The sequence below is a fragment of the Erpetoichthys calabaricus genome, chromosome 13 (assembly GCF_900747795.2).
Source record: "Erpetoichthys calabaricus chromosome 13, fErpCal1.3, whole genome shotgun sequence".
Classification (NCBI taxonomy): domain Eukaryota; kingdom Metazoa; phylum Chordata; class Cladistia; order Polypteriformes; family Polypteridae; genus Erpetoichthys; species Erpetoichthys calabaricus.
Window position 1 is genome coordinate 86532826 of NC_041406.2, and position 17799 is coordinate 86550624.

The 17799-nt window shown below is 39.2% G+C and overlaps 1 protein-coding gene across 1 annotated transcript; it reads right to left on the reverse strand.

Annotated features, from left to right (window-relative positions):
* Window positions 1–685: 685 nt before the first annotated feature.
* LOC114642005 (uncharacterized) lies at window positions 686–4734 on the reverse strand. The gene is made up of 8 exons (XM_028791008.2): window positions 4641–4734; window positions 3796–3930; window positions 3579–3715; window positions 3338–3474; window positions 3156–3249; window positions 2397–2559; window positions 2005–2066; window positions 686–1121 (listed from the first exon to the last, which is right to left on the reverse strand). The coding sequence occupies exons 1-8, from the start codon at window positions 4732–4734 to the stop codon at window positions 786–788; spliced, it is 1158 nt and encodes a 385-aa protein (XP_028646841.1). The 3' UTR covers window positions 686–785.
* Between the last annotated feature and the right edge of the window lie 13065 nt (window positions 4735–17799).

A 17799-nucleotide genomic window follows, 5' to 3' on the forward strand; every position in this document is an offset into this window, starting at 1 on the left:
GCACAAATGTCTGGATTTCTGAACATGAATTTCAATGTTTCTAAAACTGGTACATATATAAAAGTATCATTTACTGGTACTTGATCATAAGTACCAGATTTCTGATTTCGCCTGTTGTCATATCTGACTCCCAATGTTATTTCAACTGGCTCGACAACTCCCCATTTTAGGCTGAAGTATTTATTTCGTTTCCATTCAGTATTAAGATTTGTAAATGGGTTTTCTAATTTTTTAAAAGATTCATTTATCTCAGATATGTTGGGGTCATTAATAGGTATAGCAGAAATAGCGGTATGCTTTGCTTGTGAGCGGAGCTCACGTGTTAGTTCCTCCAAATCTCCTACAATTGAGGACACCAAACTGTTAGAAATTCCACTGCCCTGTAATTTGGCCACAATGGATGCACACATTTCTTTGGTTAGATCTTTAAGTCCTGAATCATTGCTCTCAGAAGAAACACTAGAAAAGTCCAATTGATTTTGGGGACCAAATCTGTCTTCCAAAGCATGTGCCTGAGATAAAGATGCAATTGTCTCGCTATCGGAACACACAATAGTTGAAGTTTGAGCAACTTGCTGAACATTGCTATGAACACTATTAAGGTGCTTCCGAAAACCTGCAAAGGTTAGAAACTGACGCCTACACCCTTGCTGAGCACAAAACAATTTGAACTTTGGTCCAGGATAGTAACCATGTGTAACTCTTAAATGTGAAATCAACTGCTGACTGCTGGGATACAGTTTCTGACACATGAAACAGGTCAGCATCATTTTAGCCTCTTACTCTCAGAGTGAAAACTGTACTGGCTGGTTAAGCAGTCTGGCTCTCAATTCTCTAACTCTGGGTGACTCCTTCATCTTCCCCACATCAATGTTATATACTGTTGTCTGCAGGAATGTATAAAAATTCACTAATGCAGCATCATAAGACAAATTAAACACAAAATGTGCTTTGAAAAGTTCATCAAATGCCGCAAGGGAGCGGTTTGCCTGGCATGGGACGAGGTGCTTATCCATGGAGATGTAGAAGCTGTCAATCTTGCTCTTCTGACGCCCAACAGTGAGAAGGTATGGCTGCCGACCGTGCTGGCTGCGGACATGCTCCTCCAAACTGCAGCATGACTAGGGTTTAGACAAGGAAACAGAACATTAGACAAGTATAATCTGCAGCCATGGAAAAAACTATATTTAAAGCCATTATTCAAACACTTCACTGGCCAGATGTTAGTGCATATGAAGGCGATTTCATTCACTTTTTAATACTCATTTATACATGTGGCTTAGAAGCTGGAGTGGGCAATTAACCAAAAAAACACCAAAAGTGATTTCCTATTCCTAACTGATGTAATTGTGCTCAAGTCAGTGTATTTGGTTAATGTATTTGATGAGTGCTCATCACAGCTCTGCTCTTGAGTCCACGTTTGGGCATGCAGAGCAGAAATGCACTCTTCAGCAAGAATGGTTTTCCGCTTGCAAATACTGTTACATGTGTTCATATATGTGATAATTATATAACTGAAGAAATTTACAATTTTTAGAACTAGAACTCCTAAAATAAGTTGTTTATAAAAAGTGTTTGCTTCAGCCAATTGAAGGCACAGTGTACTTCCACATACACACATGCCCATGATCAGGATAATACCACCTCAGCCTCATTTTGACAACTCTGATAAAGGTGATTGTTTTTCATTCTATAGTAGCTTACTCACTTGATAAATAAGAATACAGGCTGCCCCCAGGTTCATTAACACACTTCTCATCACACTTCAAATAAAATAAACACAGTGGATAAAAAGCTATATGGGCCCAATTCAAAATTGTTTTGGTAAGCATGTAGACTCCCAATGGGGTTACTTTGAAAGTGAAATGAGGAGTTCTTGACAAGTGTATTAATCATAACCAAGGTAAAGGTGTCAAATAATCACAAAGTATTCCAGAGCATATGGCCCAGCCCTACTTAGAAAGTGACATGACAAATTATTATAATCCCCACAATATCATTTACCTTATGAAAGACTACAAGTCTCTCAACCGCATCACATGCACTAATTTTAGGAGCCTTTGGTCCTCCAGGATGTGGTGGAAGAAGATGTATCAGCAACAACAGGGAGGCCATTTCTTGGTCATAAGCTGAGTACAAAGATTCACAAAAATTAAATGAAAACTTAAAATTAAAGTTGAAAGAACAAGGAGACAATATGAAATTTTTAAACAGTATTGTTCATATTTATCCAAAATAACAGATCAACTGTCAGAGATGCACTGAATAAACAAATCTAGTAAAAAAAGAATATCATAGATGCTGTTGCTTCCTAATTGTAATCACTTAGTAATAAAAAATGTAACAGAAAATTCTTCAAAACAAATACAACTCACTTGTTGCCTCATCAAGATCACTTCCTGGGAGACTTTCTGCTGACTGCATCAAGCGGCGCAACTCTGGTGTTGAAGTGAGACACTTAGCCTCTTTTATGACATTTGGCTTGAAGAACAAATCCCATTTTTGAAACAGCCTAGAGGACGTGTCATCATCGAATAGGAGAGTGAAATCTTGATCCACCTTTAAGAAACAATACATTAAACTAGTACTACAAGAAATACTTTCAAATGTCAAGCCATTCTAAACAGTGTATTACAAATTTACCAGTCCTTTTGTATCCAGGAATCTTGGGAAAGTGGAGAGGATATCAACACTTCTGTCTGGGTCATTAACAAGATTCTGATGGTACTGAAAGGTCTCTCTCATCTTCTGAAAAATCAGGGAATTGTCTGTGGTATGGTTGAGCAAAGACATGGCCTCTTTGCAAGCATCCCCATCAAGCTGCCTTTCAACAGTAACCATCCTTTGGAAATTTGGGCCTCCTGGAGAAAAGTCTTTAGAGCTTTTTGTTGGAAGTGCAGATTCTCTGCAAATCTTTCTTTGGACTGTCTTCAGACGCCAAGAAATGTAACCCGTGCTACTTGCAGCATCATAGAAGTGTTCCTGAAAGAAAAAGAACAAAATTAATTACATTGTCATACTTGGGTCATAAATAATCTCAGAAAATTTAAATGTGAATGCCATGCACACAGCTTTGCAAGTATGACATGAAAAAATCATGCAATTATTATTGTTATGCAATAATTATGTAATTATTATTTAATAATGATTATTACATAGCCTCTCTTGGTATATGGATCCTTGAGGGAAGGGAACAGTGTCACTATCCCAAGAGCATACTCTTCTCGGATTGCTTTAGTAGGATGGAGCCTGAGAGAAGATTATTAAATTAGTAATCAAAATTTGTGCAGTGTACATGCAGTTATTCATCACAAATAAAAAGAATATAAAAACATACCCATGATTATCAATCATGTGAGTCACCAATATGTGAATCATTTGTCTTCTTGTGTTATCTGTTAGGGTTTCTGATGTTTGGTACTCCTGTAGTACTTTTTCACCACCAGACTTGGCTCTTAGCACATCTTCTATCAACTAATAAAAAGAAAAGCATGAGAATGCAAAACATGGTGATACACAGCTTTTCTAGAGACAGAGAAAAAAATATGTTAAGAAACTCCAGAGAGCTTTGTTAAAACCTGTTTAGAAGACAATGCACCATCCTCAATTCTCCGTCTCTTGCTAGGGACCTCATCTACTATTACAGTTGATGCATTTGAGTTTAAGCTTGAATCAGACATCTCAGAAACAGAAGACAAGGAACATGTAGAGAACTCTAAAGGAATAGAATAGGAATGTAAAGGAATATTCTATAGGGTGTAAAAGTGCTTCAATATACCTGACTTTACTTCTTACCATCATCACAGAAAACTGTCACCACCACATTGCCTTGTCCAACAAGTTCACTGAATATTTCTGCATCAATTTCTGTCCCTGTTGCATCTCTATATATAACTTTTGCATCAGGTGGCAGGCAAAATTTCTCAATGACTGAAAGAGACAGTGAGTTAAAAATTAATATGCTTTTGAGGTCAGCACTGTTTTTTTGCCTCACAACCAATGACTGTTCACGTTAAATATACCCATCGGCCACTGTATAATCATTACGAGACTTTTCTCTCACAAAACCCATTCCTAGGCTGGGGATCGATGCCTTTTACATGCATTGATATTCAGAAAATTTTCCTAATGGCTATCTATATATCGACATTTTTCCGATAGAAATAAATAGGCTAAAATAAATACTCAAACTCTTAATTATTCAAGTTACAAAGGTTTATCTGTATTCACCGTCATTTAAGGAACTACCACTAGATGAAGCCTGACTGTGAATGTGCAGTTTTCAGGTCAGATTGTGTCTTCACAAGGCCTATGGATTTTATATCACCCCCTTGTCTCCAAAAGCTGTTATTACAGACTACATTAAACAGAAGGCTAACTGAAAGTGTAGATATTAATCATCCCATTTAAAATGAAATATATTAACTTCCTGATCAATAAATATTTTATGACATCACTACCCATTCCCTCCTAAATAGCTGATGTATATTTTACTCTTGAGGCACATGTTGCAGAACTTTAGCAATTTACACCCATTTATGAAATAGTTTGCTAAAGGAATGTAAAGAAATCAGAGTCTACAAGGTGCATTCAGAATGATTTTTTTTTTAACCATTTTTCTAAGCAACGTATAATTTTACCTTTTTCATGGAACTGCAGAAAGTCAAACTGCCCTTCATCCTCATCCAACTTCACATACTTCTGTTGTTGGTTATGCTTCACCTGAACTAGCATGTTTGTACTGAAACGTAATAATGATTGACAAAGTAAATTTTCATTTAAAGGTAAAACTGTGAATAATAATAATAATAATAATATAGTGAAGTCATGGTCACGGACAACTAAGGCCCAGTCCACGTGGCAAAAGAGGCTCTTAAAAACAATGTTTTTCTTCTAGCCTTTTCAAAAAGGTTCATGTCCTCACAACCTTTTAAGAAACACCGTCCACAAGGAAACGTAAAAACACCGTGGGATTTATTCAGACTAAACAGAAATAAAACTTAAACACCAATCGTTATAAAACCGAAGGAAAAATCACTGAAACAAAGGCAGAATGTGAAACGAACTGGAATGACAGGGAAGTGCCCGAGCTGCCAAAAATAATTTGATTACTGCATCTCCGAGATGTTTAAGCCAAATTTACTATCTGTTTCTTCAGCAACGAAATGTCCTTTTTTCCCCGAAGTCGCATGGATTGTAAATCAAGACAGATACTGTGTGCAGAAAGAATGCAGCCAAGAAGTAATTATTTTAAATTATTTATTTTGAACCATTTTTATTTTGACCAGTCTATGGATAAGTTTAATCAAAGTTTTCACCTGTAAACACAGCGACGACAGAGTTGTGTTTTCAAAAGTCTCCACTCTGGAACCCACTTACAAAACGTTTTGAGGCCCGGAAAACGCCGTTGTCATGTGGACACGAGGCCAAACCGCCGCAAAACTTGGGGGGAGGGGGGGGTGTATTCTCCGCAAATGTGTGTTTGTGCATATTACAGTTTACTGCATGAATTTAGGTGACTTTGACTTGATTGCACTTACCGTGTACAACTGCTTGAGAGGAGGAAAATGCCGCAAACTTCTGTCCTTCGTCTCCAACTGAAGTGAAATGCATGGGTGGAGCTTAATTACATTTCTGCAGAGTTGGACTAACACTGATGTGATCAACTCTGTTTAATAACTCCAACTGTGAACACCATTTATATCGGAATGTGTTAAAATTACACTTTGGGGGTGAAAATGAACTCGGAAATATTTAACCCTGAAATTTAAACTCTCCAGTTTTTGCTGTGCATGTTTCCCAAATTTGACACTCCCTACATTGGTTGAAACTGGACTCCTTCGGTACTGTGTCTATTCGGAGAATCCTTAGGTACCACTGGTTTGACTTTGAGTCGAATGAGCAGTTGGTCACTGTATCCAGCAGGGGGCGCTCTTTCACACCTGGGATGCATTTCTTAATGTAGAATTGACTAGAACCAATACCATCCCCTTTGTACCCACAGTGGAAAATAATTACAAGAGATAAATATGGTACAAAAAGAGATATATGTATTTAACTTGCGTTAAAGGTAACATTTCATTCCCATCTATCTATCTATCTATCTATCTATCTATCTATCTATCTATCTATCTATCTATCTATCTATCTATCTATATACTGTGTGTATATATATATATATATATATACCCTGTATACATATATATATATATATATATATATATATATATATATATATATGGTTGAAATAGTTTACTGTCAAATAAATGCAAAGAGTACGCGACACGTGTTTCGCCCTCATTCTGGGCTCATCAGGCGTACACACTCCACTGCACTCCCTCTCGGGAATCGAACCTCGGATGTCAGCGCCAGAGGCGATGCCCCTAACGTTGCGCCACGGCGTGTGGTTCGTTCATTTGACAGCATGTAGATCGGGGTAATTACATTCACGGCATTCGTAGTCTGTGTCACAATCTGATTGTATCGGTGGTTACCTACCAGGTAACGCTTGTGGTTGGCCAGCAATCTGCTAACATCCGCCACAGTGCCCTCAGTTTGTGAGGAGCAGATCATAGAATGGTTGAAATAGTTTACTGTCAAATAAATGCAAAGAGTACGCGACACGTGTTTCGCCCTCATTCTGGGCTCATCAGGCATACACATATTGTCACACTATAGGGTGGTGTCGCTCCTCTAACCCAACAGACAAATGCCCAGGACACCAGGTAAAAGCACAAAAAGGTTCTTTAATACTTATCCTTCTTGGAACCATGCTCTCAAGCACTACAGACACAGTAAATAAACAATTATAAACACACAATAAATAATGCAATTCTCTCCCCCACAGCTCCCAGCAAACTCTGTCAACTACCTCCCAACTCCGGCTCACTTGCTGGATTCCCAACGGTCCTTTATATAGTCCTTGACCCGGAAGTGCTTCCGTCCTTCCTCCCACATGACTTGCCGGCACTTCCGGGCCAAATGGAGGGCTTGAGTTTTCTTCAGCCCGGAAGTACTTCAGGTCTTCCATCCCCGTGACTTGGGAGTACTTCCAGGCTGTTCCCCTGTCTCCCTGAAGCGTCTCCTGGCGGCACCCACGGTACCCATCAGGGCTGTGAAACCAAACTCCATATCCCATGGTGCCCTGCTGGAATCCGGGACACCGCTATGCTGCAGTGAAATCGCCATCTAGTGTCCTGGGGGAGGCAGTGTCCCAAAGTAGCTGCCTTCCCCCATCCTTCCACTCTTCGGGCATGCCAGCCGGGTTGAGCTGCCAGCCGTCCATCAGAATATATATATATATATATATATATATATATATATATATATATCCATCAATCCATCCATTTTCCAACCAGCTGAATCCAAACACAGGGTCACGGGGGTCTGCTGGAGCCAATCCCAGCCAATACAGGGCACAAGGCAGGAACCAATCCCGGGCAGGGTGCCAACCCACCGCAGGACACACACAAACACACCAAGCACACACTAGGGCCAATTTAGAATCGCCAATCCACCTAAGCTGCATGTCTTTGGACTGTGGGAGGAAACAGGAGCGCCCGGAGGAATCCCACACAGACACGGGGAGAACATGCAAACTCCACGCAGGGAGGACCCGGGAAGCGAACCCAGGTCTCCTTACTGCGAGGCAGCTATATACAGTATATATATATATATATATATATATATATATATATATATATAAAATTTTTTTATATAAATATATATATATATATATATATATATATATATATATAATTTTATTTTATATAAATATATATATATATATCGTGGCGTATGTCTGGGGCCCTTGCATCCAGAGTATTACCTCCCCCGGAGCGCTAGGTGGCAGCCCCTCTCAGTTGAAGCAGTGCCTCAGACTCCTGCAGGGCTCCATGGGAGTTGGAGTTTGGTATAGCCCTGTTGGGATCTGGGGGTGCCGCCAGGTGGTGCTGCCACTGCTGCTGAGCCCTTGTGAGCAGTTCTTATCTATTCATATGATAACAGGCATTAAAGCAACGAAAGGGGAAAAAAGGTATATTTACATATTAACAGACAGGACAGTTTACGCAATTTCCCCAAACAGCAAGTACGTAACAAGAATCGAAGACAAACTCATAGATTAGGGTGCGAGGTGCTCTCGTCTGAGATAACCCGGTCCCCCAAACCACCTTACAGTTCAAGATCCCGGTGAAATGCTAGAAGCCCAATGGAGTACGCTGGCAGCCAATGCTAATAACATAAATGTTCTGTCCTCCTGGTCCCAAAGGTCGATTGCTCCGTTGAAACCACAAAAAAATTTCTGCCTTCAGAGAGGGGTCTCTCTTGTATCCCCGAGTAAAATAAAAACCTTCTTCCAGCAGGTGGCTCGCAGGTGGATTCTTCGCACTAACATGCTGCTTCTCCTTGCTCCACTGCTCGATGTCTCCCTCTCTCTCCCCACTTCCTTTCCAGGTTAAATCATCCTCAGCCCAACCGTCCAGTCCACGCTGTGTCTTACCCCTTAAAGGTGTAGTCATCATCTAGTATGTCAGACTAGATGATTATCTGTCATGGGAGGACACCGGCGACTGCCTTCAGCTCACTAAGATTATATCAATGAAGGCTATGATGGAAAATATATGGAAAAGTCATCTAATGTGACACGGCCTTAAGGAAAATAAAGTAAGAGCTGACTGAAATATCTTATTAATTACTAGCGTTGTCAAAAGTAAAACTCACAATTCATTACTTGATTACATGAATCCATTCATCCATTCCTCTTTCCCACACAGGTCAGGTAAACTCTAAGGAAGGCATTGGCCTACATTTGCTTAGTGACCTTTTTGTATATTATAGTATATTGTGTTCAAAGCATTTTAAAAGCATGGCTCTATAAAGGAGTATTCTTTGTTAAAAACAGACAAAAAAAAGAAAGAAATAAGCCCTGATATCATATCCTTAACACAACAGTGAAAGACTGCACAGAATGAAAGTCACTCAAAAAGTACAATTTATCTAAAAAAGAATAAGCGCCTGGCTTAGTACAGACGTAAATTATATTATTAAAGAAATCCACAGGTGGGTGGACAGTTTTACTTTACAGAATGTCTAACGGATTGCTTCATCTATTACGCACTTTGCTTTTAAGCTCATATATATACAAAGTTTTTCACATTTTGTTCTGTACATTTAATTTTGACACCTTAAAATGCTGAAGATTCAGGCTCACAGACACTTAAGGCAACATCAGTAGTTTTGTCAGGTACCACACTTGTTTGAAGGGGATAAGTGGCACTTTTCAAATGAGCATGCCTAATGAGTCTGTAAAGTGTTTTTTAAATGTATTCTTTCTTCATCAAAATGTTACACAACAAATTTAAGGATGGAAATAAATAGTTATTTATGAACTCCATCTGCATTCTTAATCAACCCAAACTGCTATGGACTGCTTTATATGCTTTTGTATCTTTACACTAAATTTAATAACATCAATCTGTCTCTAATTAATGTGTTGCTAAGTACACATGCCTTAGTCAGGTGCAGATATATATATATATATATATATATATATATATATATATATATATATATATATATATATATATATATATATATATATTGTTGTACCAGACAGGTGGACACCATAGGTACAAAACCCAACACACATTTATTAAACATATTTACAGTGAACAGCACAAAACCCCAGTACTTCCCCAAAGTTCAGGCCACTGTACACAATGATGCCTCTCTTCACCGCCTCCACTCCTCTCCACCAAGACTTCGTCTTCTTCCTCCAGACTCCAACCATCGAATTGAGGGAAGTGGCCCCTTTTATAGCCACCCAGATGTGCTCCAGGTGCCTCCCAATGAGTGACTGCCGACACTCCCCGGTGTGGCAGAAGTGCCGGCTGTGCACCCGGAAGCACTCCGGGTGTCCCTGGTCGTCTTTCCCCCAGCACTTCCGGGTGTGGTGGAAGTGCTGAGGACCAGGGTTCTCCAGGCATTGGGGCTCCCTCTGGCGGTGACCACGGGCACCTATAGGGTTGAGCTTCTAAGCTCTGTTCCCGTGGTCCCCAAAGCCACCAGGGCAGTCACTCCCTCGTGGTCTTGAGGAGGCGTAAGCCCTCCTACGGTCCTTCCGGGCATCCTGGCTGAGTGCCACCCCCAGCCGCTTACCACAATATATATATATATATATATATATATATATATATATATATATATATATATATATATATATCCCCTGCAGCTCTGCCCACATAGTAGTGAAACAGGACAAACTTTAAAAATCAATTAAAAAAATGTAATTCTGGCCAAGCGGAAGGTAGGTACACTCAAACGTCAAATGTTGGCACTGTATCTGATCATGTTCAGCTGTGATGGGAGAGTGTCCCCTGCGTGGGGAGAAGAACATGTGTCCGTGATATCTCTGGCAATCATCAGGTACCCTCTAAAATACATGTAGCTCTGATCTCTCTCTCAAAAACATCAAATGTGACTCCTTAACAATCTGCAGATGATAATGGCTGCTGAACAAATAGGGATCACTAGCTAAGTGGAGGCGAGGTGCACTACAACATGTGGCGAGAGGTAGAGTGACTCAAACGGAGGCTGGTGCATGAGTGAGGGGGCCGCCCCCCTCGGCCCACTGCATGTCTCTCGGATTCACACAAATAAATCGGTACCGCAAGTGAACTATGATATTTGACACAATGAGAGAAGTCACAAAATCAACTGGAATGTTCAAGCAAATTATGGAAAAAAAGAATCTAAATTTGCTAAGTAGTTCTCTCATGTAAAGCAGACAGACATACAGACAGATAGATAGATAGATAGATAGATAGATAGATAGATAGATAGATAGATAGATAGATAGATAGATAGATAGATAGATAGATAGATAGATAGATAGATAGATAGATAGATAGATAGATAGATAGATAGATAGATGCAAATTTTAGTATAGTAGGCAGGATAGATAGATAGATAGATAGATAGATAGATAGATAGATAGATAGATAGATAGATAGATAGATAGATAGATAGATAGATAGATAGATAGATAGATAGATAGATAGATAGATAGATAGATGCAAATTTTAGTATAGTAGGCAGGATAGATAGATAGATAGATAGATAGATAGATAGATAGATAGATAGATAGATAGATAGATAGATAGATAGATAGATAGATAGATAGATAGATAGATCTGGTTGTTCTGCTGCCTTCTTTATGTATAAGGCTTTTAATTAGAAAACAATGTTTCTGATAAGAGTGAAGGTTTGTTTTGCATTTTAGTGTTTAAAGTCTGTTTAACAGTGCCCAGGTTGATTTTCTCTTTAGTATACAGTACTTATATTTATTACAAATTATCATTAATTAATGATAATATCCAAGTGACTATTTTATATCTTAATTGTTTTTGTTGATTAATTTGTGTAAAGCACCTTGAGTTACGTGTAAATGTATGGTAAAAAAGTGGCGTAGATGGTGCCTCGAAAATAATGAGAAATAGGCTTTACAGAAACGCGATGAAAGGGGGAGTGCCAGTAAAGAAATAGCAGTAAAGGTGTAAGGAGACATACTGAGAAGAATCCTTCAAAAGAGGGAAAGTTTAAAACTTGAAACTAATCTGAGAAGCAGGCTTAATAGGAATGCATTGAAGAGAAGGAGCGCAGGTGAAGACTCGTTAGCAAAAGGCGTAAGAGGCACACTGACAGTCGCAAAGTATAAAATCGGACAGGAAGCGAGAAAGGTGCCTTGAAAAAAATAACAGATTCTGAGAAGCAGGCTATCCAGGACCGCGCTCGACAGAGGGAGTGATGGTGAAGAGATGTTCAGGTACACATGAATACCAAGGAAAGACACTGAAAATACACGCTGGGCGGGAGATAGCAAATGTTTTTTAATTATTCTATTACCTGTCTTCAACAGATACCATAGATGGTACAATTTAAAATATTTTTGCAACCAATTATTTTGTGTTATTATATTTTTTGAGGTTGCCTCCCACTCTAATCTTTGTCTTTCATGATCTGGAAGCCATTAACTGACCAGCAAGGGTGCACATGCATAAAATATGACATTTTTTCCAACATAAAAGGCAACTTGCAGCAGTGTCCGGTTCGCAGGGGTGTCCAACTCCGGTCCTGGTGGGCTGCAGTGGCTGCAGGTTTTCAGTCTAACCTTTTTCCTAATCAACGAGCAGTTTTCGCTGCTAATTAACTCCCTTTCCCTTCAATTTAATAGCCCTGTTTTTAAAGATTTGGTCCTCTGAATTGATTTGTTTCTTCATTAAATGGCAGCCAAACAGAAATGAGACATGAAACGAGCCAACAGATGACCAGCTAAACTGGAACGTCAAACTCCAGCCACTTTCACTCCAACCAGTCTCTTAATGAGAATGCAATTCTTGCTGTTAATTAAAGCCATTATTGAATATCACAACTTGTTGATGCTCTCATTCTGCCACAATAGACTGCTGATTATCTGTTTTTTCTAAGACCACCGTCAAGATGTTTTGGTGACCTGAGCAGACCAACATGACCGAGACCCTTCACCTTTATTTATTTTCAGGTTAGCTTGGTCATGTGGCGGCTCATGTTGAGTCTCATTAAGGAAATAGAAACAACTGAGGGGTTTGAGTCACGGCAATTAAAACGAAGGCAAAACAAGTTAATCAGCAGCAAAAACATCTGACTAATTAAGAAGTTGGTTAGAATGAAAACCTGCAGCCACTGCGGCTCACCAGGACCGGAGCTGGACAACCTGTTCTAATGTGATCAGCGCACTTTACTGCAGGCATAGTTCAATGAATGCACCAAGCGAGAATGAAGATGCGCTTGTTAACCGTGAGCCGTGACATTCCATTAATGCACAAGTCATTTGTGACGGTGACAAATGTTGTGTCTCAGTGGCCCAGGTCAACATGTGATTCATTAATTTGGAGGCAAGGTAGCTTTAGCAGATGTGTCCACACTGTAAAAGTGAATAGCATGCTGGTGAAGTCACTAGCTAAAATGTGTTTCATATGGCCATACTGTTCAATTTAACAGCAATCACATTACTACATGCGCCAGGTGAGGGTGAATACCCGCTCAGTAGCTGGTGCCTTACATGATTCCCTGACCCCCAGAACACAGAGGAGAGGTGCTATAATGGCGTGGTGATCCTGCAACTCTCTCTTGCGGAGAACAGCCAGATACAGTCATATGAAAAAGTTTGTGAACCCCTCTAAGCCTGCATAATAATTGACTCTCCTTTCAACCAGAAAGATAACAGTGGTATGTCTTTCATTTCCTAGGAACATCTGACTACTGGGGTGTTTTCCGAACAGAGATTTTTAGTGAAGCAGTATTTAGTTGTATGAAATTAAATCAAATGTGAAAACTGGCTGTGCACAAATGTGGGTCCCCTTGTCACTTTGCTGATTTGAATGCTTGTCACTGCTCAGTGCTGATTACTTACAACACCACATTGGTTGGATGAGCTCATTAAGCCTTGAACTTCATAGACCGGTGTGTCCAATCATGAGATATAAAGGTATTTAAGGTGGTCAATTGCAAGTTGTGCTTCCCTTTGACTCTCCTCTGAAGAGTGACAGCATGGGATCCTCAAAGCAACTCTCCAAAGATCTGAAAACAAAGACTGTTGAGTCTCCTGGTTTAGGGGAAGGCTACAAAAAGCCATCTCAGAGGTTTAAACTGTCAGTTTCAACTGTAAGGAATGGAATCAGGAAATGGAAGGCCACAGGCACAGTTGCTGTTAAACCCAGCAGGTCTGGCAGGCCAAGAAAAATACAGGAGCGGCATATGGGCAGGATTGTGAGAATGGTTACAGACAACACACAGATCACCTCCAAAGACCTGCAAGAACATCTTACTGCAGATGGTGTTTCTGTACATCGTTCTACAATTCAGCGCAATTTGCACAAAGAACATCTGTATGGGAGGGTGATGAGAAAGAAGCCCTTTCTGCACTCACGCCACAAACAGAGTCGCTTGTTGTATACCAATGCTCATTTAGACAAGCCAGATTCATTTTGGAACAAAGTGCTTTGGACTGATGAGACTAAAATGGAGTTATCTGGTCAGAACAAAAAGCACTTTGCATGGTGGAAGAAGCCACATTCCAATAAAAACACCTGCTACCTACAGTCAAATTTGGCGGAGGTTCCATCATGCTGTGGGGCTGTGGGGCTGTGTGGCTAGTTCAGGGACTGGGGCCCTTGTTAAAGTCGAGGGTCGGATGAATTCAACCAAATATCAACAAATTCTTCAGGATAATGTTCAAGCATCAGTCACAGAGTTGAAGTTATGCAGAAGTTGGATATTCCAACAAGACAATGACCCAAAACACAGTTCGAAATCTACAAAGGCATTCATGCAGAGGGAGGAGTACAATGCTCTGAAATGGCCGTCACAGTCCCCTGATTTGAATATCATCAAAATTCTATGGGATGATGTGAAGCAGGCTGTCCATGCTCGACAGACATCAAATTGAACTGAACTGGAGAGATTTTGTATGAAGAATGGTTAACAATACCTCCATCCAGAATCCACACACTCATCAAAGGCTATAGGACAGCGTCTATAGGCTGTTAGATTAGCAAAAGGAGGGTCAACTAAGTATTGATGTCATATCTCTGTTGGGGTGCCCACATTTATGCAACTAATTTTGTTATAATGCATACTGCATATTTTCTGTTAATCCAATAAAGTTCATGTCACTGCTGAAATACTACTGTCTCCATAAGGCATGTCAGATATTAAAAGGAAGTTGCTACTTTGAAAGCTCAGCCAATGACAAACAAAAATCCAAAGAATTAAGAGGGGTTCCCAAACTTTTTCATATGACTGTACATTTGAAGGCAGCACCACAGGAAGGGGGCTGCTCTACCAGCCAATGAAATTCTGCAATGTCGTGATTGCATATGCATGAGATTGATTAGCATGCTCCATATATGGATGTTTCAGGGTGGCATTCACATGCACATATTTACAGGGTGATTGTGATGTATAAAGGGTAAATTGCATAGAATTGCGTATATGCCAGGTTTTATAAATCTCTTTTTTTTTGGTGTATGTATTATTCCTTTTTGTTGAACTTAAAAGAAAGAGTGAGATTGAGTTTTTACAACAGACATTGTTAAACATATAGTTAAAGTAAATGAACACCATTTACATTTCCTAAAGTGTTTAACTGACATGGATTAATAAATATACATATAATACAATATACAGCATTCCCTTTTTTCTTCGGACTAGCATTGCCTGGAGATCTGACAGGAAGATTAAAGTCCTCAATATTAAAGGAGTGCTGCAGATCAATAGTTGCTTCTGAGCTTTAACTCATTGAGCTGCCTACAATTTTCCTCTTATCTTTCTAAACAGGCTCATTATTTATGGGAATTGTTGTTTACTGAAATTATAAGGAAAAAAAAATCCAACCTTCAAGGTCTAGTAAAGAACATTTTTTTCTTTGTTATTTTATCATCTGATCAAGTAAATTTCAAGCCCAGATCAAGAAATACCTTCCAAGGAGAATGATGAACAGTTTTGAACAAAATGAAGAGGTTTTTGTCAATATTTCCGTTGCCCACTGAAATCAAACAAGTCTTGGTCTTTGCTGCATTTCTTGTAAACAGTTCATACAATATAAAAAACAAATAAAACAAAAGAGAAAAAAAAAGCCTGGAGCATGGGCACAGGGTGGCATGGTGGTGCAGCGGTCAGCTCTGCTGTCTCAGTATTTAATGAACACTCTTGAACATCCTGGTCCTTGAATGGCATTTCGTGGTTCTTTACGGGGTTGTGTGGTTCCTTATAGAGCCATTGCTTGACAAAGCACCAGTTCATTCTGGGAAAGGTTCTTCGCATATGAAGTTGGTACTTTGTGCTTTGAAAAGCTTCCTAATATGTAGAAAAAAAACAACTGAAATCTTTAAAGGTACGATAATCAATCTAGCAGGACACTAACAGATTAAGAAAACCTTAACTTAGCCTGCGTTACTGGACATACACTATGTGGCAATGACCCCAGTGCAGTGATGGGGGACACTGTGGTGTAAAAAATAAAAAAAAAAATAAAATTGAGGTCCTGACTCTCTGTGGTCATAAAGGATCCCTGGGCATCCTTCATTTTCCAACCTGCTGCATCCGAACACAGGGTCACGGGGCTCTGCTGGAGCCAATCCCAGCCAACACAGGGCACAAGGCAGGAACCAATCCCGGGCAGGGTGCCAACCCACCGCAGATATACTGTGTATATATATTATATATTATATATATATATATATATATATATATATATATATATATATATATATATATATATATATATATATATATATATATTCAGAATATGTTAAAGAAAACCCATTTTGCATATGTATTAATATTTAGGCCTGGCCATGTACAGTTCATATGTGGGTCAAGCAATTTCTTCCTCATTTCAAGCGGTGGGAAGGCGCTGACAACATGAAGTTCTGCTTTGACATGTCTGATTATTTTAGTGCAGAGATTTTAATGTTCCACTGGCACATTTCTTAGAGTCCAAGCGTATAACATGACTGCAGTATATTGTAGCATAAAAACATTCCTGGAAACAGAATAAAGCTTAATGCCACACTTCTTCACATTTTGTTACTAGGAAGAGCCTGTATCTCTGCTTTATTGAGCCTGACAGTCCATAACTACAGTTTTGCTCTCAGTGTGAAGAATAAAAAGAAAGTTTTGGCATCTAAAAAGAGATTTTTGTTATCCAGCTTAGAAGCTTACTACATCTCTTTAGGAAAGAAAAATGGTTGTTAAAAAAAAAAAATTGGGCTGTAAACTATTAAATGGAGACAAAGACTTAACACAAGGAAAGAAACACGAAGGCCATCCAGAGGGTGTCAATGGCATGATCATAAACCTTTTTTGGAAAAATAAATGTCAGTACAATTTAAATTATTTTTAATAGAGAAATGTGCAGGTTATTTGATTTTATCACACATGCATGCATAGCATTCTTAAATCCAGTTAATCAGATTGAGACTACACAAATGAACACTAACCAGTAAAGGACCAAATAAAAATCACAAATTATCTTGAAACTGTTTGAATTTTTATTTTTAACTATAAAGACATATTTTCTCAGACCCACTCCGAATCCATTTCAGGGCGACAGGAGGCCAGAGTCAATTCCATCAGCATTACGTAAAAAGCAGAAAGAAACTCTGGACTCCAGTTGTGCGGAGAGTCCACAGGCGCACAGACACAGCCACTGTGACTCTCACATGGGGTGTATTTAAAACGAGCAACGACTATAACATACAAACCTTTGGGATGGTACCTTTTAAGAAGCAGCGATGGCAAAATGGTTTGTGGCTCTATTGTTTGGTCTTTTTAAAAGGTTTTCATTTTATTCATCAAGTAAAATGCAAATATATACTGCAGAAGAGATAATGCCTGATAATGACTGATGACAAGGCTCTGAACCTAAAAGCAGGAGCAGCTGATTGTAAAGGATAGCCTACGCTCTTAATGACAGCACTGCTAATGGAAAAGAAATCAGTCATTGTCTCCTTTTAAAATACAAGAAGAGTTTATAAAGACTGCTGGAATAGTTTGACTTTTTTTCTTTTTTTGAGAGACCTCCATGTACTAACTTGGAAGAAACGTACTTCACCTTTCAGGGATTCAAGGATTTTATTTCAGTGTCTACGTAAACAACACGTGTCTAGAGGAACACATAAAATTAAAAGATGATGGTTAACATAAAATACATATACATCAAACAGAACTAGATAGATAGATAGATAGATAGATAGATAG

Coding starts and splice junctions, on each gene's coding strand:
- LOC114642005 (XM_028791008.2), bottom strand. CDS start 4,734: ATGCTAGTTCAGGTGAAGCATAACCAACAACAGAAGTATGTGAAGTTG. Junction 3,931..4,640: donor TCTGCAGTTCCATGAAAAAG/GTAAAATTATAC, acceptor TGTCTCTTTCAG/TCATTGAGAAATTTTGCCTG. Junction 3,716..3,795: donor GACAGTTTTCTGTGATGATG/GTAAGAAGTAAA, acceptor CTATTCCTTTAG/AGTTCTCTACATGTTCCTTG.